Genomic DNA, 23,583 nt, shown 5'->3' with positions numbered 1-23,583 from the left:
AGCAGAAACTGCAGAGAAGCTGCCTATTGGCTTTGGAGTCATGAGACTCAGAACTTATGGGTACTCGCCTGAAAAGATGCAAGTTCGAGGAACACCATACCTATGTGAAGGCCCTGAGATCAGTCTCAAAGGACGTGCAGTAACTGGGAGGTGGAACTCTCGAGTCTACAGTTTTCCTTAATGACAATATCAGGGAGCTTTTTCTTTGTTGCAGGCACCAATGGTGCATGTGGGAGCTTCATTGGAATCTGCAGCAGACTCCTACCTAAACAGAAGCCAGGGACCAGTCGGTACCTTGACTTTCATGGAAGTACAAATTTTAGATTTGGTGGCAAATAGGGCAGAGAATAGAGAGCAGCCTGCATGACAGCTTCCCAACCACTGCAGCCGCAACACATGCTGCTGTCCATCAGAGCTTTTAAGCTCTGATTTTTTTTAAAAATCGTAGCCAATCTTTCCAATTCTTTGTCAGATCACAAACGCCAGAGGTCACCTTGCACACATCAAGGATCACCCTGCGCTAATGCTCTTAGCCAAAAGGCCTAGAGCCCAAGCACCATTCCTGGAAGTACTGCAATACCAGGTTCGTGCCATGGAGGTGGATGGGTCAGCAACCCCACACACCTCCGTGGAGGTGGATGGGTCAAGCCACCCCACCCACCTAAGCTCTGATAGTTCTTATCAGACTAGCCATACCGCTGATCAGTGGAGACACGGATTCAGGACCCAGTGGAATGGTGATGGCTGAAGTTCCCCTTCTTGATACTGCTGTCTCTCCCGACAGCAGCACATGCCATGTTTCCAGCCTTCCCCTCAGAGCAGCACGCCAGTGGAATATGGGAGGCGACATCAAGCATGCTGCAGAGATGCAGCCAGCAATGAGCTGCAATAACAGGAGATCCATCTCAGTCCAATATTGGCCGTCAGGTTGCAACTAAGAGAAGCACTAGAATAGGTAATAGAAAAGCGTGCATGGCATTTGGAAAGAGTAGGCTGGCGTGTGTTCACTTTGGACTTTGTTGTATTAAAATAGAATGCATCAATATCATACTTTGTTATTCATGAATGTTAGAGTCATACAGGAAAGGGTGCACTGATTTGCTGCTGACTTATTCACTCACATGGCAATTATTGGGCAAAAAGGACTGATATGTTGTCATGTTGCAGGATGGGTAGTGGATTGAGGGAATGTCTCTTTATTTGAAAGTGTGTGAGAAGGTGTTGTCAAAGATAGACCGAATTACAGAGGGAGGACTTTAGTGGCGATGTGCTCTTATGCCTCTTGCAACTGTCATTGAGGAGTTCTTTGAGTGTTGGTCTTGGTGATGCTCTCCTGCAGTTATGGTTCCAATTGACCTCCGTGCCATCAATGTCAAAGTCCAGCTCTTTGTGAATGGTGAAGGGCACAGCAGCTATTACTATTCATGACACACAACAGCAGCGTACAGCAGAACTCCTCCAGATCTGTCCAGGCAGCAAAAGCTGCTTTTAAGACCCCAATGGTACTCTCAATGTCCAATCTAGTAGTTAAGTGTCTTGCTGTAGCAGCAGTCTACTGCTATTTGGGTGACTCTTACTAGGCCCATTATCCATGGGTGCAGGGGTTAGGCTTTGTCACCAGAAGCCAGACATTAATCTGATTTTCTTCACTAGGCATTGTGACAACATCCAGCATTTGTAGAACTCTGCATGTTGTCACACACAATAGGAGAGGAAGCCCTTCCTTTTGAGGTAGTTGTGGGGGTGTTCTGTGCAGGTGCACAAAGCACTGTGGGTGCTGTTGATTGCACCCTGGACCTCAGGGAAGCCAGCAGCCTCATAAAAGTAGATGGCCCTATCTTGCTGCTGCTTTGTTATGATGCCAAAGGGAATTAATTCATTAGCTCTCCTGTAAAATGCATCAGTCACCTGACAAAAACAAGCCCATACTGCAGCCTGGCTGATATTGCAGAGATAGTCTGAAATGAGCCAACACCGTAAATGCTGGGTGAACTGCTTACCTTCATAGACATGAGTAGAGCAGGCAGTGGAGCATGGGTGCAGCTGTGGCTTATTTGGTGAAGCACACTCGTATCTCCTCAGTAAAGTCCTCATATGACCTGGGCCACTTGTATATTTTATGGTTGGAGTGATACTAGAATGCTATACCAGTTTTTGAGAAGCCCTCACTGTGAGTAGGGGGTAGGGGCAAGGTGGTAGTGGTCCAACTCTCACAGAGCAGTGAGAAGCAAGTTCAGGCGTGTATAGGCAGAATGGCACAAAAAAATACTGCGAAAAGTGTATCCCAGCCGCAGAAATCACTAGTCAAACTCACCCAGACTCTTCAGGTTCGGAAACATCTCACTTTCTCCTGCATCAACTGATTGCCTTATAAAGTTACCCTGAGTGCACTGTGAATATCAAAGCAAGAAACTGGGATCTGCAGCGTCAGTGGCCCTCGTTAGTAACTGCTATGTATTGAAATGGAGGCACTGGGGCTCAGTGCAGAGATCGCAGGAAGGGCCAAAATGTGCGAGGGAACTCGGGAAGTGACTTATTAGCAGAAAATGGGCAGAAATGGCTTCTGTCATAAAAATTTAGATCCCAGTTTATACATTGGTATTTGCTATTTATGGTTGACAACAGAGGAGTTCAGTAAAAATAATAAAAGGCAACATGATGCCTATCTGATTCCATGGGGGTTCAGTTTACCCTCACCCACCTGACGGGAAACTGACAGGATCAGATCAGCCGCCTGTGTTAAATGCCGCTCGATTTTACTTTCCATTGACTTGAATGTTAAATGATTCCCTGAAATGGCCAGAATTAGCTGGGCCATTGGTATGCTGTCTGATGTAGCCAAGGAAGTTAACTGCTCTGCCAACTTCATATCCAATGATGCTGACTGGTAATAATGAGATAGCTGCAGGATTACATCATTACAGACTTGTATCTGATAGTGTTGGGTGCAGAGATAGACAGTATTGAACTTCAGTTCTGAGCCCACTACAGATGAGTTTGCTCTCTATTACTGCGTGGAGCACTGATAAGCATACTAATTTGTCAAAAGTTCTTTCCTATTCTAAAGTATAAAACCATATCAGAGATCAGTCATTACTCTTCTGACTTTTGATTTAGATTTTTTTTAAATGCCCTCAAAGCCATTTTGTAAGCCAATCAAACTATGACCCGGATTTTGCGGTCAGTGGCGAAGCAAAGCCGTTCGCCGTTGGCCCCGAAGTTATACACAAAGATCCCACAACCAATGTAAGTTAGTGGGGATTCCCAGCGAAGAGCTGCTGTGACGGCAACAGGCTTTCTAAGCAGCCAATCAAAACGTAGAATTCTCACAGAATCAGGAAATGGGTGAAGCTCCTAAAATTCTAACTTTAAAAAAATGTTGGAGTGCAGAACAAAGATTGGGCCTCTCACATGGGGAAATAAAGATGAACAAACTTGCAAAAAAAAGTAAACTTTTTTTAAAGATTCTTATAATTTTTAATTTTTATTAAAATAGATAAATTTGACACAACACAAAATTAAAATTAGCTTTTCAGGGCCGTAACCTTTTTTTTAGCAGTCAATGCGTCGTTAAACCCCCAGTTACACCTAATCCAAAAGGGTCTAACTTTTAATGGGGTATTTAACAGCCTAATTATTGCAGAAGACTAGTTTTCATCAGTTTCCATGATTTGAGAAATTTCACAGATTGCCGGCTCTGTGGCAGGGTAGGCACAGCGCAGCCTTTGGAGGAGTAGTGAATGACACCACAACTTTTGGACTTCAGCATTAGGCTGTGCATGTGCTAAATCCTGAAGCTGCGATCCGTTTCAAAAGTGGAATGCTGAAAAACGCTGCCAGTTTGCCGTCATCAGAACCTCAAATTCCAGGTCTACATCTTAAGGGAATGAAGAAAGGTGCCGTTTCAGTTCATTTTCAAAAGAAATAACATCCGAATGGCAAAAGTTATATCATCTGAAATCGGAATATATGCCTTCATAAATGTGAAAAAGGTGGAAGAGCATATTAACTTTCTAGTAGTGGAAAAGCATGGCCAGAGACACATTTCGCCATTGGACACTTTCATTCAAAAGGTTTCACAAATTCCAAGATCATTGCAGTACTTTTGTAACACAAAGGTAATAATCTCTGGATTACTACCTGAGCCGAGCAAATTTGCTAAGATAAATAAGATCAGAGAGTTAAACACATGGCTCAAAGATTGGTGTGGGAGAAATGGATTTTGGTTCATGGGGCACTGGCACCAGTACTGGGGTAAGAGGGAGCTGTTCCGTTGGGACGGGCTCCACTTAGACCGTGCTGGGACTAGGGTCCTGGCGAATCGAATAACTAGGGCTGTAGAGGCCTTTAAACTAACTAATGGGAGTGGGGTGGTTGCAGGTGAGCAGAAATTTAAAAAGTCAAAGAACAAGGAGAAGGCAATAGAGCAGGGTAGCACTGGGGGAAATGAAAACCAGAGCATGACAGGAAGGGACAGAATATATCAACATAAAAGTGAATCAGAAAGCGGGGTCAATGCAGGAAAAAAGGGTAAAAAAAACAAATTTAAAAGCTCTTTATCAGAATGCAAGCAGCATTCGTAACAAAATAGATGAGTTGACGGCAAAATCAATACAAATGGGTATGATCTGATAGCCATTACAGAGACATGGTTGCAAAGCGACCAAGGCTTGGAACTAAATATTCAGGGGTATTTGACAATTCGGAAGGACAGACAGAAAGGAAAAGGAGATAGAGTAGCTCTGTTAATAAAGGATGAGATCAGTGCATTAGTGAGAAATGATATTGGCTCAAAAAAGCAAAATGTTGAATGAGTTTGGGAGAAGATAAAGAGAAAATTTCACTGGTGGGCGTAGTCTATAGGCCCCCTAAATGTAGCTACACTGTTGGACGGAGTATAAATCAAGAAATAATGGAGGCTTGTAAAAAAGGAACAGCAATAATCATGGACAATTTTAACCTTCATATTGATTAGACAAATCAAATTGGCCAGGGTAGTCTCAAGGAAGAGTTCACAGAGTGTATCCGGGATAGTTTCCTTGAACAGTATGTTGCAGAACCAACCAGGGAGCGCTATCTTAGATCTGGTACTGTGTAATGAGACAGGGTTAATAAACAATCTCCTAGTAAAGGATCCTCTTGGAATGAGTGACCATAGCATGGTTAAACTTCAAATTCAGTTGAGAGGGTGAGAAAGTTGGATCTCAAACCAGTGTCCTAGGCTTAAATAAAGGAGACTACAAAGGTTTGAAAGCAGAGTTGACGAAAGTGGACTGGGAAAATAGATTATAGTGTGGGACAGTTGATGCGCAATGGTGGACATTTAAGGAGATATTTCATAACTTCCAACAAAAATATATCCCAATGAGAAGGACTGTAAGAGAAAGATAACCATCCGTGGCTAACTAAGGAAATAAGGGATGGTATCAAATTGAAAACAATGGCATACAAAGTGGCCAAAACTAGTGGGAGGCCAGAGGATTGGGAAATGTTTAAAAGCCAACAAAGAATGGCTAAAAAAATAAGGAAAGGGAAGATAATGAAAGTAAACTAGCATAAAATATAAAAACAGATAGTAAGAGTTCCTACAGGTACATAAAAAGGAAAAGAGTGGCTAAAGTAGGTCCCTTAGAGGATAAGACTGGGCAATTAATAATTGGGAACAGGGAAATGGCAGAGACTTTGAACAAATATTTTTTATCGGTCTTCACGGTAGAAGACACTAAAAACATCCCAATAGTAGATAATCAAGGGGTTATAGGGAGGAACTTTAAATAATCACTATTAAATAAGAAGTGGCTGCAGAGATAGTGGATGCATTGGTTGTAATTTACCAATTCCTTGGATTCTGGGGAGGTCCCAGCAGATTGGAAAACAGCAAATGTAACGCTGTTTAAAAAAGGAGGCAGACAGAAAGCAGTAAACTACAGACCAATTAGCCTAACATCTGTAGCTGGAAAATGCTGGAGTCCATTATTAAGGAAGCAGTAGCAGGACATTTGGAAACGCATAGAAACATAGAAAATAGGTGCAGGAGTAGGCCATTCGGCCCTTCTAGCCTGCACCGTCATTCAATGAGTTCATGGCTGAACATGCAACTTCAGTACCCCATTCCTGCTTTCTCACCATACCCCTTGATTCCCCTAGTAGTAAGGACTTCATCTAACTCCTTTTTGAATATATTTAGTGAATTGGCCTCAACAACTTTCTGTGGTAGAGAATTCCACAGGTTCACCACTCTCTGGGTGAAGAAATTTCTCCTCATCTCAGTCCTAAATGGCTTCCCCCTTATCCTTAGACTGTGTCCCCTGGTTCTGGACTTCCCCAACATTGGGAACATTCTTCCTGCATCTAACATGTCTAACCCCGTCAGAATTTCTAAACGTTTCTATGAGGTCCCCTCTCATTCTTCTGAACTCCAGTGAATACAAGCCCAGTTGATCCAGTCTTTCTTGATAGGTCAGTCCCGCCATCCCGGGAATCAGTCTGGTGAACCTTCGCTGCACTCCCTCAACAGCAAGAATGTCCTTCCTCAGGTTAGGAGACCAAAACTGTACACAATACTCCAGGTGTGGCCTCACCAAGGCCCTGTACAATTGTAGCAACACCTCCCTGCCCTTGTACTCAAATCCCCTCGCTATGAAGTCCAACATGCCATTTGCTTTCTTAACCGCCTGCTGTACCTGCATGCCAACCTTCAATGACTGATGTACCATGACACCCAGGTCTCGTTGCACCTCTCCTTTTCCTAATCTGTCACCATTCAGATAATAGTCTGTCTCTCTGTTTTTACCACCAAAGTGGATAACCTCACATTTATCCACATTATACTTCATCTGCCATGCATTTGCCCACTCACCTAACCTATCCAAGTCGCTCTGCAGCCTCATAGAATCCTCCTTGCAGCTCACACTGCCACCCAACTTACTGTCATCCGCAAATTTGGAGATACTACATTTAATCCCCTCGTCTAAATCATTAATGTACAGTGTAAACAGCTGGGGCCCCAGCACAGAACCTTGCGGTACCCCACTAGTCACTGCCTGCCATTCTGAAAAGTCCCCATTTACTCCTACTCTTTGCTTCCTGTCTGACAACCAGTTCTCAATCCATGTCAGCACACTACCCCCAATCCCATGTGCTTTAACTTTGCACATTAATCTCTTGTGTGGGACCTTGTCGAAAGCCTTCTGAAAGTCTAAATATACCACATCGACTGGTTCTCCCTTGTCCACTCTACTGGAAACAGCCTCAGAAAATTCCAGAAGATTTGTCAAGCATGATTTCCCTTTCACAAATCCATGCTGACTTGGACCTATCATATTACCTCTTTCCAAATGCACTGCGATGACATCCTTAATAATTGATTCCATCATTTTACCCACTACCGATGTCAGGCTGACCGGTCTGTAATTCCCCGTTTTCTCTCTCCCTCCTTTTTTAAAAAGTGGGGTTACATTGGCTACCCTCCACTCCATAGGAACTGATCCAGAGTCAATGGAATGTTGGAAAATGACTGTCAATGCATCCACTATTTCCAAGGCCACCTCCTTAAGTACTCTGGGATGCAGTCCATCAGGCCCTGGGGATTTATTGGCCTTCAATCCCATCAATTTCCCCAACACAATTTCCCGACTAATAAGGATTTCCCTCAGTTCCTCCTCCTTACTAGACCCTCCGACCCCTTTTATATCCGGAAGGTTGTTTGTGTCCTCCTCAGTGAATACCGAACCAAAGTACTTGTTCAATTGGTCCGCCATTTCTTTGTTCCCCGTTATGACTTCCCCTGATCCTGACTGCAAGGGACCTACGTTTGTCTTTACTAACCTTTTTCTCTTTACATATCTATAGAAACTTTTGCAATCCGTCTTAATGTTCCCTGCAAGCTTCTTCTCGTTCAATCAAGCAGAGTCAGCATGGTTTTACGAAAGGGAAATCATATTTGACAAATTTGATGGAGTTCTTTGAGGATGTAATGAGCAGGGTGGATGTGTATTTGGATTTCCAGAAGGCATTCGATAAAGTGCCACATAAAAGGTTACTACACAAGATAAAAGTTCACGGGGTTGGGAATAATATATTAGCATGGATAGAGGATTGGCTAACAGAAAAGAGAATCGGGATAAATGGGTCATTTTCCGGTTGGCAAACAGTAAATAGTGGGGTGCCGCAAGGATTGGTGCTGGGGCCTCAACTATTTACAATTTATATTAATGCATTGGATGAAGGGACTGAGTATACTGTAGCCCAGTTTGCTGATGATACAAAGATGGGTGGAAAGGCAAATTGTGAGACGGACACAAAAAGGGATATAGACAGGCTAAGTGAGTGGGCAAAAAGTTGGCAGATGGAGTATAATGTGGGAAAATGTGAGGTATCCACTTGGGCAGAAATAGAAAAGCAAATTATTTTTTAAATGGAGAAAAATTGCAAAGTGCTACAGTACAGAGGGACCTGGGGGTCCTTGTGCATGAAACACAAAAAGTTAGTATGCAGATACAGCAAGTAGTCAGGAAGGCAAATGGAATGTTGGCCTTTATTGCAAGGGGGATGGAGTATAAAAGCAGAGAGGTCCTGCTACAACTGTACAGGGTATTGGTGAGGCCACATCTAGAGTACTGCGTACAGTTTGGGTCTCCGTATTGAAGAAAGGATATACTTGCATTGGAGGTAGTTCAGAGATTTATTAGGTTGATTCCAGAGATGAGGGGATTGACTTATGAAGATAGGTTGAGTAGTTTGGACCTATACTAATTGGAGTTCAGAAGAATGAGAGGTGATCTTATTAAAACATGCAAGATAATGAGAGGGGTCGACAAGGTGGATAACCTCACATTTTCCCACATTATACTCCATCTGCCAACTTTTTACCCACTCACTTAGCCTGTCTATATCCCTTTGCAGATTTTTTGTGTCCGCCTCACAATTTGCAGTGAGGATATTTCCACTCATAGGGGAATCTAGAACTAGGGGGCATAGTCTCAGAATAAGCGGTCGCCCATTTCAAATTGAGTTAAGGAGGAATTTCTTCTCTGAGGGATATAAATCTGTGGAATTCTCTGCCCCAGAGAGCTGTGGAGGCTGGGTCATTGAATATATTTGAGATGGAGATAGACAGATTTTTGAGCGATAAGGGAATAAAGGGATATGAGGAGCGGGCAGGGAAGTGGAGCTGAATCCATGATCACATCAGCCATGATCTTATTAAATGGCGCAGCAGGCTCGAGGGACCCTTGGCACAACAGGAAAACGTAACACAATTTTGTGTTAATCTAAGTGGGAAAGGAAAACTGTTAAATACTGAATGGCACGAGTTAGAAAATATTTTTCACTCTGGTACTCGGGTTGGAATTTGTCCAGCCACTTGTGTCGAGTATATTTCTTGGTCATATATGTGTAAAGGTGCCACAAACGAAACACGTTTCGTTTAGTCTCAAATCTAGTTCTCAGAGGCAACAAAGCCACAGAAAAAAAATACCCAGAGTTAGCTGTGCAATTGCATTCACAAATCCTTCAGGATAGAATGTGAGAGAAATGGAAAGCAGGCAAGTATAGTAACAATTGCATTTTTGAGGTCGGCGTTGAAATACTTTATAGGAGCTGTACAGAGCATCAAATCTGCCATCCCTGGGCTTGGATAATTTGATGTCATCACTCGAGGGCCAATTTTACTAATGGGGGCTCCCAGCAGGGAATGCATTTCAGGAAACCATGGGAAGTATTATAGGATAATGCAAAGTTAAACTACGAAATTACAATATCAAATCTTAAATACCTCAACTACAGTCAGTTTTATTTTTAATATTGTACATTTTTTTTTACAGTTGGGAACAGGCTTAACTAAGAGCAACATTTAGTTCTTCAAAGTGCCTTAAATGAATAATAATGTCAAGACACATTTAAAATGAAATAGTGTGGTTGTATCATTGCTCTGTTTTATATTTCCACATGTCATAATGGAAAGAAAGACCTGCTTGGAATTAAACTTGCTCCTGATCATAAACAGGTTATATAGATGTTAAGTGTTATCTAAATGCCCACAGACATAGCTGCAAGTTTCAACTACACATGCATACACAAACACATTGGCATGCAAATAACTGAGCTTCCTGCTCCTCATAGAATACAGCTGATATACAAGTTTACAACAAAATACAGAATTTTACAGTAAACATTGTAAAATAAACATTCACTTATTTAACTAATAAATACTCATCGGAAAATAATTAATTTGTAATTCATAATTTAATTGATACAGGTACGCAAACTGTATGGATTCAGATGGTCAATGCAAGTACTGGAGACTACCAATCATAATTTTGTCATACTTTTCCTTCTTAAGCCATTTTGAAATCAGGTGAAGGATACCTTCTGTGTAATGTTTTATAGGATTGAAATGTAGTATCGTTTAAGAAAGTCTGTATACAGATGAAGCACTTGTTATATGATTGAAGTTTTTATGTCAAATAAGAAAGCTTGATAGTGTTTCTGTGCAGCTCGGTTAAGTATAGCTGGTGCAGATGGTGATCTTGTTGCCCATCGTGATGGTAAGCGGCGATTCTGTGGTCTCGCAGGACGTGAGAAGCTCACCCCATTCAATCTCATTGTCACAGGTGGCACGGTCTAAAAGGAGGAGGTTTGGGATGGCAGGATGAAAAGTTTACTGCAATTTTACAACATCCAATGTCATATTATAAAATCTGATACATCTGATATAACACTATAAATATAATAACACCTGATATAGCATTCCATGATAAATTTATAAAAACATTATTTCGGCCCCAGTTACAGTATTGTGTGCAGTTTCCTTCACCCTCATTACAGAAAGGACATTTAAGCCATAGAGCACGATTAGTATAGATTCACAATGCTGATGCAATAGTTATGAAAGATGAGGTGCTGGAGATATTTCCACTGGAACAGGTGGTTTATAAAATCATAGAAGGTTATAAAATTATGAAGCGTATCGATAAGAGTGTATACAGAAGCGAATCCCACTGTAAATTAGCCGGGAGCACAGAACCCATATACGTTGATCTCAACCTAGACTGCCCATTTGCACAGGGGTCCAGTTGAGGCAGAACCTCTAAACTGCAAATGTAGCCCCTAGTGTCAGACAGGATAAAGCTATGAGGAGGGGATTCCCATGCTGGGAAATGCCTCAGCCCTAGTAACTGGGATGAACCTGCTGTACAGGCACACTCCATGGTGTATGTTGAAAAGGTTGTCATTAATCTGAAATGTACGACTAGCTGATAGCACTGTTGTGAAAGCTTACTGATTCAATCCTTGGTTGACTGCTGTTACATTCCTGGTGTATCCTGATAAAAGTTAAATGATTGCATTGTATTTTACTTATTGTACCACTGAACAATGTTCCCTCTAAGCTGTGCGGTCGTGCAGTAATGGGAATGGTCCTGCAAAGGCCGCTCACCGGCTTCTCTATTGTAAATACCGTGCATGTGCAGAAATTTAAATGGACCACGCATTAAAAGAAACTGGCCACATAGAACGAAGCACAGCTTACAGGGAACACCGCCACTGAATACAACATATGGGGTATTTCCCCATTACAACTGGTAGAAAATCCTTAGCCTGTAAAGTAGTCTTTATAAAATAAAAAATCAGGAGTAGAAATTGAGTCAATTCCTTAAGAATAATCAATTTACATAATATAACACTTTAATGTAGAAAACACCCCAAGATGCTTCGGAAGTGAAACAGACACTGAGCTGTTCAATATCACTGCCGAACTCCATACAACACTTATACAAATGCATACCAATTTAATGTGAATGAAACAGAATTAAGTTAATTCATACGTACTTCTTTAGAACAATGCATATATGTTGCAGTTACAACTTAGAAAAGGGTATTTTAAGCAAAGTTTGCAAGTTTGTAGAGGATACCAAAATAGGAGACAGTGCAAATAATGAAGAGCAATGCAACCAGATTCAGAAAGACTTATATTTTAGGTATCTGGATCAGTAGATGGCTGATTAGCATGGGAAAAAGGAATCAACAGAGGGAGTATGTGTCAAATGGAATAATCATATAGTGCTCTGAGCAGAAAATTGAACAATTTATGAGTTGGGAGCAGCCAGCGGGCGTGGGAGGCTCGAGGTCTAAAAAAGGCCAGCAGCAGTCGGAAGAGCTGCAGTCGGGAGAAGCTAGCGGGAGCAGGAGGCTCAAGGCCTATAAAAGGCCAGCGGCAGTCGGAGGAGCTGCAGTCGGGAGCAGCTAGCGGGAGCGGGAGGCTCGAGGCCTATAAAAGGCCAGCGGCAGTCGGAGGAGCAGCTAGCTGGTTCAGGGACAAAAGGCAAAATAGAATTAAAAAGAAATTGAATTGTGGTGTCACAGCCAAATGGGCAAGTGATTGGTGAGTATTTTTTTCTTTATTTTTTTTTTATCAGTAGGAAACCTTTGGCATTGTAGCCAAATTAAGTTAATCTAAGGGTTAAGTCTTGGCAGGAGAGCCCAGTGCTATGTAGTCCCTGGCTACTATGTGTGCGGGAAGCGTGTCCAGCTGCAGCTCCTGTCAGACCGCATTGCGGCAGCGGAGCTGCGCATGGATTCACTCTGGAGCATCCGCGATGCTGAGGACGTCGTTGATAGCAGATTTAGTGAACTGGTCACACGGCAGGTAATGGGTACACAGGCAGATAGGGAATGGGTGACCAACAGGAAGAGCAAGAGAAGGAAGGTAGTATAGAGGTCCCCTGCGGTCACCTCCTTCCAAATCAGATATACCGTTTTGGATACTGTTGAGGGAGGTGACTCATCAGGGGAAGGCAGCAGCAGCCAAGTTCAGGGCAGCAGGGGTGACTCTGCTGCACAGGAGGGCAGGAAAAAATGTGGGAGAACTATAGTGATAGGGGATTCTATTGTAAGGGGAATAGATAGGCGTTTCTGCAGCCGCAAGCGAGACTCCAGGATGGTATGTTGCCTCACTGGTGCAAGGGTCAAGGATGTCTCGGAGCAGCTGCAGGGCATTCTGGAGGGGGTGGGTGAACAGTCAGCTGTCGTGGTGCATATAGGTACCAACGATCGAGGTAAAAAATAGTATGGGTCCTACAAGCTAAATTTAGAGAGCTAGGAGTTTAATTAAAAAGTAGGACCTCAAAGGTAGTAATCACAGGATTGCTACCAGTGCCATGTGCTAGTCAAAGTAGGAATAGCAGGATAATTAAGATGAATACGTGGCTAGAGGAATGGTGCAAGGGGGAGGGATTCAAATTCCTGGGACATTGAAATCGGTTCTAGGGGAGGTGGGACCAGTACAAACCGGATGGTCTGCACCTGGGCAGGACCGGAACTGATGTCGTAGGTGGAATGTTTGCTAGTGCAGTTGGGAGGGTTTAAACTAATATGGCAGGGGGGTGGGAATCTATGCAGGGAGGCAGAGGGAAGTAAAAAGGGGGCAGAAGCAAAAAGGTAGGAAGGAGAAAAGTAAGAGCGGAGGGCAGAGAAATCAAGGGCAAAAATCAAAAAGGGCCACATTACAACACAATTCTAAAAGGACAAAGAGTGTTAAAAAAACATGCCTGAAGGCTCTGAGTCTCAATGCGAGGAGAATTCATAATAAGGTGGATGAATTAACTGCGCAGATAGCTGTTAACGCATATGATGTAATTGGGATTACGGAGACATGGCTCCAGGGTGACCAAGGCTGGGAACTCAAAATCCAGGGGTATTCAATATTCAGGAAGGATAGACAGAAAGGAAAAGGAGGTGGGGGAGCGTTACTGCTTAAAGAGGCGATTAACGCAATAGTAAGGAAGGACATTAGCTTGGATGATGTGGAATCTGTATGGGTAGAGCTGCGAAACACCAAAGGGCATAAAACATTAGTGGGAGTTGTGTACAGACCGCCAAACAGTAGTAGTGAGGTTGGGGATAGCATCAAACAGGAAATTAGGAATGAGTGCAATAAAGGTACAGCAGTTATCATGGGTGACTTTAATCTACATATTGATTGCGCTAATCAAACTGGTAGCAATACTGTGGAAGAGGATTTCCTGGAGTGTATCAGGAATGGTTTTCTAGACCAATATTTTGAGGAACCAACTAGAGAGCAGGCCATCCTAGACTGGGTCTTGCGTATTGAGAGAGGATTAATTAGCAATCTTGTTGTGCGAGGCCCCTTGGGGAAGAGTGACCATAATATGGTAGAATTCTTCATTAAGATGGAGAGTGACACAGTTAATTCAGAGACGAGGGTCCTGAACTTAAAGAAAGGTAACTTCGATGATATGAGACATGAATTGGCTAGGATAGACTGGCGAATGATACTTAAAGAGTTGACGGTAGATAGATCACGTGGATGAACGACAACAATTGTACATCCCTGTCTGGCGTAAAAATTAAACGGGGAAGGTGGCTCAACCATGGCTAACAAGGGAAATTAGGGATAGTGTTAAATCCAAGATAGAGGCAGATAAATTGGCCAGAAGCTGCTGTAAACTTGAGGACTGGTAGAAATTTTGAATTCAGTAGAGGAGGACTAAGGGTTTAATTAGGAGGGGGAAAATAGAGTATGAGAGTAAGTCTGCAGGGAACATAAAAACTGACTGCAAAAGCTTCTATAGATATGTGAAGAGAAAAAGATTAGCGAAGACTAATATAGGTCCTTTGCAGTCAGAATCAGGTGAATTCATAATGGGGAACAAGGAAATAGCAGACCAATTGAACAAATACTTTGGTTCTGTCTTCACTAAGGAAGAAACAAATAAACTCCTGAAAATACTGGTGGACCGAGGATCTAGCGAGAAGGAGGAACTGAGGGAAATCCTTTTTAGTCAGGAAATGGTGTTATGGAAATTGATGGGATTGAAGGCTGCTAAATCCCAGGGCCTGATTGTCTGCATTCCACAGTACTTAAGGAAGTGGCCCAAGAAATAGTAGATGCATTGGTGATCATTTTCCAACATTCCATGGACTCTGGATCAGTTCCTATGGATTGGAGGGTAGCTAATGTAACCCCACTTTTTATAAAAGGAGGGCGAGAGAAAACACGGAATTATAGACCGGTTAGTCTGACATCGGTAGTGGGGAAAATGCTGGAATCAATTATTAAAGACGTAATAGCAGCGCATTTGGAAAGCAGTGACAGGATCGGTCCAAGTCAGCATGGATTTATGAAAGGGAAATCATGCTTGACAAATCTTCTAGAATTTTGAGAGGATGTAACTAGTAGAGTGGATAAGGGAGAACCAGTGGATGTGGTGTATTTGGACTTTCAAAAGGCTTTTGACAAGATCCCACACAAGAGATTAGTGTGCAAAATTAAGGCATGTGGGATTGGGGGTAATGGATTGACGTGGATAGAGAACTGGTTGGCAGACAGGAAGCAAAAAGTGGGAATAAATGGGTCCTTTTCAGAATGGTAGGAGTGACTAGTGGGGTACCGCAAGGTTCAGTGCTGGGACCCCAGCTATTTACAATATATATTAATGATTTAGACGAAGGAATTGAATGTAATATCTCCAAGTTTGCAGATGACACTAAGCTGGGTGGCAATGTGAGTGTGGAGAGGATGCTAAGAGGCTGCAGGGTGACTTGGACAGGTTAGGTGAGTGGGCAAATTCATGGCAGATGCAGTATAATGTGGATAAGTGTGAGGTTATCCACTTTGGTGGCAAAAACAGGAAGGCAGATTATTATCTGAATGATGATAGATTAGTAAAAGGGGAGGTGCAACGAGATCTGTGTGTCATGGTACATCAGTCATTGAAAGTTGGCATGCAGGTACAGCAGGCAGTTAAGAAAGCAAATGGCATGTTGGCCTTCATAGCGAGAGGATTTGAGTATAGGAGCAAGGAGGTTTTGCTGCAGTTGTACAGGGCCTTGGTGAGACCACACCTTGAGTATTGTGTGCAGTTTTGGTCTCCTAATCTGAGGATGGACATTCTTGCTATTGAAGGAGTGCAGCGAAGGTTCACCAGGCTGATTCCCGGGATGGCAGGACTGACATATGGAGAAAGACTGGATCGCCTAGGTTTATATTCACTGATATTTAGAAGAAACATAGAAAATAGGTGCAGGAGTAGGCCATTCGGCCCTTCGAGCCTGCACCACCATTCAATATGATCATGGCTGATCATGCACTTCAGTACCCCATTCCTGCTTTCTCTCCATACCCCTTGATCCCTTTAGCCTAAGAGCCACATCTAACTCCCTTTTGAATATATCTAACGAACTGGCCTCAACAACTTTCTGCGGTAGAGAATTCCACATGCTCACACTCTCTGAGTGAAGAAGTTTCTCCTCATCTCGGTCCTAAATGGCTTACCCCTTATCCTTAGACTGTGACCACTGGTTCTGGACTTCCCCAACATCGGGAACATTCTTCCTGCATCTACCCTGTCCAATCCCGTCAGAATTATATATGTTTCTATGAGATTCCCTCTCGTTCTTCCAAATTCCATTGAATATAAGTCGAGTCAATCCAGTCTTTCTTCACATGTCAGTCCCGTCATCCCGGGAATCAGACTGGTGAACCTTCGCTGCACTCCCTCAATAGCAAAAATGTCCTTCCTCAGATTAGGAGACCAAAACTGTACATAATATTCAAGGTGTAGCCTCATCAGGGCCCAGTACAACTTTAGTAAGACCTTCCTGCTCCTATACTCAAATACTCTTGCTATGAAGGCCAACATGTCATTTGCCTTCTTCACCGCCTGTTGTACCTGTATGCCAACTGTCAATGACTGATATACCATGACACCCAGGTCTCGTTGCACCTCCCCTTTTCCTAATCTGTCACCAGTCAGATAATCTGCCGTCCTGTTTTTACCACCAAAGTGGATAACCTCACATTTCTCTACATTATACCGCATCTGCCATGTCTTTGCCCACTGATCTAACCTCTCCAAGTCACCCTGCAGCCCCTTAACATCCTCCTCACAGCTCACACTGCCACCCAGCTTAGTGTCATCTGCAAACTTGGAGATATTACATTCAATTCTTTTGTCTAAATCATGAATGTATATTTTAAATAGCTGGGGTCCCAGCACTGAACCTTGTGGTATCCCACTAGTAAATGCCTGCCATTCTGAAAAGGACCCGTTTATTCCGACTCTTTGCTTTCAGTCTGCCAACCAGTTCTCTATCCACATCAATACATTACCCCCAAAACCATGTGCTTTAATTTTGCATGCTAATCTTTTGTGTGGGATCTTGTCAAAAGCCTTTTGAAAGTCCAAATACACCACATCCACTGGTTCCCCCTTGTCCACTCTACTGGTTACATCCTCAAAAAATTCTAGAAGATTTATCAAGCATGATTTCCCTTTCATAAATCCATGCTGGCTTGGACCGATCCTGTCACTACTTTCCAGATGCTATTACATCTTTAATAATTGATTCCCCACCACCGATGTCAGGCTGACTGGTCTATAATGCCCTGTTTTCTCTCGCCCTCCTTTGTTAAAAAGTGGGTTTACATCAGCTACCCTCCAGTCCATAGGAACTGGTCCAGAGTCTATAGAATGTTGGAAAATGACCACCAATGCATCCACTATTTCTAAGGCCACTTTCTTAAGTACTCTGGGATGCAGACTATCAGGCCCTGGGAATTTATCGGCCTTCAATCCCATCACTTTTCCTAACACAATGAGATCTCATGGAAGCATTTAAAATTCTGACAGGATTGGACAGGTTCAATACAGGAAGAATGTTCCCGATGTTGGGGAAGTCCAGAACCAGGGGTCACAGTCTAAGGATAAGGGGTAAGCCATATCGGACTGAGATAAGGATTAACTTTTTAACCCAAAAATTGTGAACCTATGGAATTCTCTCCCATCGAAAGTTGTTGAGTCCAGTTCTTTGGATATATTCAAAAGGGAGTTAGATGTGGCTCTTATGGCTAAAGGGATCAGTGGGTATGGAGAGAAGGCAGGAGTGGGGTACTGAAGTTGCAGGATCAGCCATGATCATATTGAATGGTGGTGCAGGCTCAAAGGGCCGAATGTCCTGGTCCTGCACCTATTTTCTATGTTTCTATGTCTATGTTTCTATATTTCTATTAAATTATCAGCATAGGCCTGGAATGTTTACTCGGTTGCATTGTTTTTTTCAGTGCAATTCAACAGAAATCGGCAAAACCAGCACAGAAGATTGTGGAATTTCAAGCGCAAATTATGTCTGGCGCAAATCGAGCTTCCACGATCTTTTGTGCTGGTTTAAAAATCGCACGAATTAACATTGCAATCCGCTAATCATGCCTGTTTGTGCGCCTTCAAGGAGACTCTTAAAATTAAACTTTTTTCGACCCCCAAGGCACGTTTTAACTGCTTTCGAATTTATATATTTTAATTTACAAAGAAACTGACTACTGACCTATTTAAATAGCAAATGATTCTGTACAGTTTAATCAGGTTACTCACAGGTGGTGGACTAGACAGTGATTAAAAATGCTTAATGTTTTGATAAACCCATTTTCAGCTGTATTAAAACTGAACTTAATATTTTTTAAAGCAAAAAATGTTTTTTTTTAAATTACATTATAAAACACTGCCAGACTGCGCTGGATTTCATGGCAGATTTTACGTTCAGCGATATGCAAATGAGTTTGAGCTGAAACTTGAGGGCGTAAAAAAACCCTCAAAACTAGCGCAATTTTGGGTGCAATTTCCATCCGGATCACCGATTGTGCCCAAAGCAGAAACTCTACCCTATCATCGGGCTTAGATTTCCTCCTCTGCACCTTGGTGAGGCAGAGGTCCTTATTTTTAAATTGGGCACTACATTGCTAATGATTTTACATCCATTAAAATGGATGGGCACACAGTTGAGAGTAGCTTGTGCCTGAATCTGCAATAAGGGCTTCTGCCTTGCCATGTTCTTGCACCCATTAGATTGTTACTGTCAGATGCCATCTAGAGTACTTTGTGTAATTCTGGTCACCTAACCAGGGGAAAAATATTGGCTCCGCTGAAAGTGTGCAGAAGCAATGTGATTCCAGATCTCAGGAATATAAGTTTGGGAAGTTTAGAAACGATAAAACTTCAAAATGAGCTAATTGACATCTTCAAGATTATGAAAGAGACTGACAGACACATTTTTCACTGTAATAAAGTCTTTAAATACAGGAAGACAAGTTAAAAATTAGGAATAACTCTAGCAAGACATTTTTACACACAGGATAATAGACTAGTGTAAGAGAAGGCAATTAAAGAAAATAGTATAAATAGATACAAGTAATAGTAACTGGATGCATTTCTGCGGAAAGAGCTAATGCATATGATGAGAAGTTGGGCAAGATCAACATCAATGAAAAGGGTGTTGTTGGGTCTAGTGGCTTTTTACAGATCATAAAACTTCTTACATGCTTATGATTATTCGCCAAAATTGAAGGAAATAAAAAGCAGAGGATAGACACTTCGACGCAGGTGGAATTAAAAAACAGAAGGTTAATCATCCGTCGTCATACTCATGCAAATTGCAGAGTAACTTTAAAAGGGCATCACTAGAGGCTTGGGAACAGACATCCACCTACTATATTGACCAGAGAGAAAAACAGATTTTAAAGTAGAGGGGCAATATTACCAACAATTACAATATACACAGCAAAAGCTTACCACAGGTAATGTAGCTTGCTGCCCTGAGACCCACTGGGATGGTCCAGATTTCCTTCTTATCTCTTGTTTTTCTTGATCTAGGTGAAGTATTTGAAAAAGGTGAGCAATCTTATTTGGATTTTCATGCAAAGATCCAGAATGAAATGTCTGTTGCTTTGTTCTGCCATCAGCAAAATTGACAACCTTTTTCTTCACTTGAAAGGAAGGACTTGATGGCTTTTCATTGTTTCTCAACATTGTTTGGACAATATCAAAATTGGACCTTGCATATGGTGACCGTGTTGGGCTGGAAACATTATTTGGAATCAAGTCTACTTTGTCAAACATGTGCCTTTTGTCACCGTCAGCCAGCCAATCAGGAAATCCGTTGCTATGTTTGTCCTGTCCGGCTATTTTTGTGTTGGTCATGGAAGATGACATATAGGGTCTAAAAGCTGAACCAGTATGCTTTGAAGAAAACTGTCTGGTGGCATGGACATTCCCTGCAGAGTGAAGCGAGAAGCTAGATCCTGGGCAAGTAGATGTCTCATTCTGTGGCAATTCCACTGATTTTCCATATGCAACAGGATCACAGCTTTCAGTGTTTAAAGCAGTTTTTCTGAAGCTACTAGTTTGTGTTGAAGGTACATCCAATGTGGACTCCACAAACACACCACTGGTATTGCAAACTCCTGTTGTCTTTGAAGTGCTTGAAAAGTTACACTCTGATGGATTGGATTTTGGAGACAGAGATTTTGTTTGCTGAAGTCCACGGATGGAGTTTGGACCTCGACTCTTCTCCTGCATTGGTAACATCAGGTTTTTATCTGAAGAAAATGGTTTAACTGCTGAATCAAAATATTTGTTTTCAGTTCCTAATCCAAATTTAGTTACATCACATGACCACCTGCTGTGGTTATTGTTTTTATTGTATTTAGGACCCATGTCACATTTAATCTGTGGTGCTAAAGTTCCAAAAAGTCTTCCATCTATAAAAGATTTCTGTTCATTTTCCTGCAGCATTGCTTCAAATTTTCTCACAACATAAGGGCTATTGCAACTTTTTCCTGCATTATGATTTTGTGTTTTGTAGTTACTGTTATCTTCCTTCACAGCATCTTCATGATCCTGTGGAAATACTGAGAATGAACTTGCAAAGTACCAAGAGGATGTCCTTGGTGGAACTGGTGGAGCTGTTTTCCTTGGGGGAGATACATCATTTACGCCATCTCCCCCTGAAAGTCCAGGAGAAATTCCGTGCCCATCCATATTGGAGTGATTCCAGTTTTTCTCATTATGTAACTCTTCCGAACATTTTTGGTATTCTGTAAGTGTAGGACTTAATGCTTTAAATATATCATTTGACACGCAGCTATTCTCATCTGAGGAGGTTTCATTTCTTAAAAATGTATTTTCATCTTTTTTCTCATATTCTTGCAGATATGAAATTGATTTTGTTCTGATTCAAAAAAAACATTAAATTGATGCTTTTTTATAGTAACAGCGTGATTAATAACTAAAATTATAATTACATTTGTTTTGGTCTTAATGATACAGTTTAGTAATCCTAGATTTACAATGAGAATTTGAAGAAATGCAGCAGCTGTTATCCAAAATTGATTGGTTCTCACTAGGAGGACTTTGCCAGTTCACAGTTGGGTTGTTAGATTGCATCAAAGCAACACTCCAGATATTCCATCTTGATAGATGGAGAATAAATGCCATCAAATACACCGACCTCTGCATTGGGACTGATGATATCTATAGAGAATTCTACTTAGAGCAGATGGGATCATCTTCCTACTAGTGAGAGAAATCAGGAAAAAAATAACTGTGGGAAGAAGTCATAGCCATATTTTAGAAATCCCCAAGCCAGATAGTGGGAGTTGGGCACCGCGTAATAAGCACAGAATCTTGCCCAAGAGAAAAATGACTGTATATAATCACATCCAGACATACAAGGTCTGATTGTAACCATGTTCACCCAGCACAAACCAGGCAGATGGGCAGTTAAAGTGGTCCGTGGGACTTACCCGCTGCCTTCCCGTGGGTTGCAAACTTAACCTGTTCTTCAGAGCAGGCAAGAGACACACTGGAAGCCGGCAGGATACATCTTTAAATATACAGATAACAAGAATCGAGGCCTGTCTGCCATTTTAACTGGAGGCCTGCGTGGGGAAGACATTGTGGCTTCCATGCTAGTCCAATCTGATGGAGAGAGAAGCCTGGGCCAAAGGAGGACCAAAAAGGTAAGGGGTTTTACTTTTTTTTTAGTTTCCTTGTGGGGTCTGGAGGAGCAGAAGGTCCCAGAAAGAAAGCTCGTTCAGGCTGCCAACTTCCTCCCCTAATTGCGTGGCCCGCCCAACCACTTAGCAAAGTGCATTGATCCATTCCTTTAGGTCCCCAGCGGCAGCCTCTTGCCACTCGACATCCCATGCCTGCCCGTCAGCCAGCTGCCACTTCCAGCGAGTTTGAGCAGGAAACTGATGGGGGCCTATGCAGATGAGGAATGGGAATTAAAAGCTCTAGGGACTCATGCTGTGGAGGTCAGGATTGTTTGCTGTCCACCTTGGCCCCCATCTGCATGACTCTCGAACAGAGTTAAAATTGGCTCTATAGTTGGAAGAAAATGAGAGGGATCTTCCCTCCAGCTAAATCTAATGCCACTCCATTATGGTGCATTGATTTTGTGGTCCATCTAAAGTGACTCTTTTTAAAATCAAGGCATTGCCCGAGTCAACTTCAAGTAGAATGTACACCATTTGCCAACCTCCCCTCTCAGTGCAATGCACCTGGTAAGAAAGAATCAGCCCAGTTCTTCCCATGATATATTCTTTTCCCATCTTTTTCTTCCTTGATACTTTAATCTGCACTATGAATAAATAAGAATTGCAACTTGAAATGTTTCTGATGTATTTATACCTTCTGTGGTTCACTTTTTTCTGGATTTCCTCTTGGTAACTGCATAATTCTTCACTTACTTTTGCGATTTCTTGTAAAGCCTATGAAAATGATAAAATAACTTCTAAGATATAGGTGCCCAAATGTCAACAATGTAACTTGACACACTGTAATTTATAGAAATGGACTACTTACTGCATTCAGAGCACTGGAGTATTTCTTTTTATCATTCTCTGTATTTTGTGAATTTTGACTGCTACCACCTTCCTCTAAACTTTCAAGTGATAATTCCTCAATAAACAATGGGTCACTTGTACTCTTCCCTATGCCTCGATCTGTATCATTCAAAGTTACATCTTCCATCACTGCACCAAGGGCCCTTGCACAGTTCATATGATTCTGGACTTTTTCATCTTGTGACTCATTGCATTCAAGACTGGAGGCATGTAAATTAAGCAGTACCCAATCATCTCCTTTGGTTTTTCTTTGTCTTTGCCCATTTGCTTGTCCATTCAATTTACATTCTTGTCTTGAATTTACGTCCCAGTAAATCTGTGCAGATTTAAAAAAATTAATTATATTGATACAACATTTATTGTTTCAACAAGTAGATAACAAATATTTATGATTCAATAATTCTCAATTGCAACTGAAATGATCACAAGCACCTAGGCACCCTGCTCAAGCTCAGTTAATTAGCAATTAGAGATTAGATGGTGCAATGTGTTGCTGTGTTGTCCTTTTACCTCGAGAGCCTAAGGTTGCGTCCAGAGTGGATCAAAGATAAAATTAGAAGTGGTGAATACCCATGCAATCTTTAAGACCTTCAAGTAGTGACTGCTGTGCCATGTCCAATGATTTTTTTTTTGTAATTAATGTTCCACGGAATTTTTTTTCCAGAAAAACAAATAGTAAGCTTATACGTAATATTGATGATCAGATCCCTTTTATTTATAAGAAAAATGTAGGGTAGTTCAACCTCTGCTGGTCTTTTGCACATCCATGCTGGCAATTACAGAAATACACAGGGTGCCTACTTGTTTTATCAATCAGGGATAACATTTTGGAAGTTAAGGTAACCCGAGAATTTTACTGAAATAAGGTGAATTAAAAGAATGGA

At 41.9% G+C, this 23,583-nt stretch overlaps 1 protein-coding gene across 5 annotated transcripts in view; it reads right to left on the bottom strand.

Annotated features, from left to right (window-relative positions):
* Positions 1-9,781: 9,781 nt before the first annotated feature.
* Positions 9,782-23,583, bottom strand: part of mtcl3a (MTCL family member 3a) — a 110,839-nt gene continuing 97,037 nt past the window's right edge. For all 5 annotated transcript variants that reach the window (XM_070885268.1, XM_070885269.1, XM_070885271.1 and 2 more), the window contains 4 exons: positions 22,659-23,015; positions 22,485-22,564; positions 19,584-21,021; positions 9,782-10,623 (listed from right to left, as the gene is read on the bottom strand). In XM_070885268.1, coding sequence (XP_070741369.1) covers positions 10,441-10,623; positions 19,584-21,021; positions 22,485-22,564; positions 22,659-23,015 — 2,058 coding nt within the window. In that variant the 3' untranslated portion in view covers positions 9,782-10,440. The remainder of the gene's footprint in view (positions 10,624-19,583; positions 21,022-22,484; positions 22,565-22,658; positions 23,016-23,583) is intronic.

The sequence above is a fragment of the Pristiophorus japonicus genome, chromosome 7 (assembly GCF_044704955.1).
Source record: "Pristiophorus japonicus isolate sPriJap1 chromosome 7, sPriJap1.hap1, whole genome shotgun sequence".
Lineage (NCBI taxonomy): Eukaryota > Metazoa > Chordata > Chondrichthyes > Pristiophoridae > Pristiophorus > Pristiophorus japonicus.
This window is presented reverse-complemented; position numbering and strand designations above follow the sequence as displayed.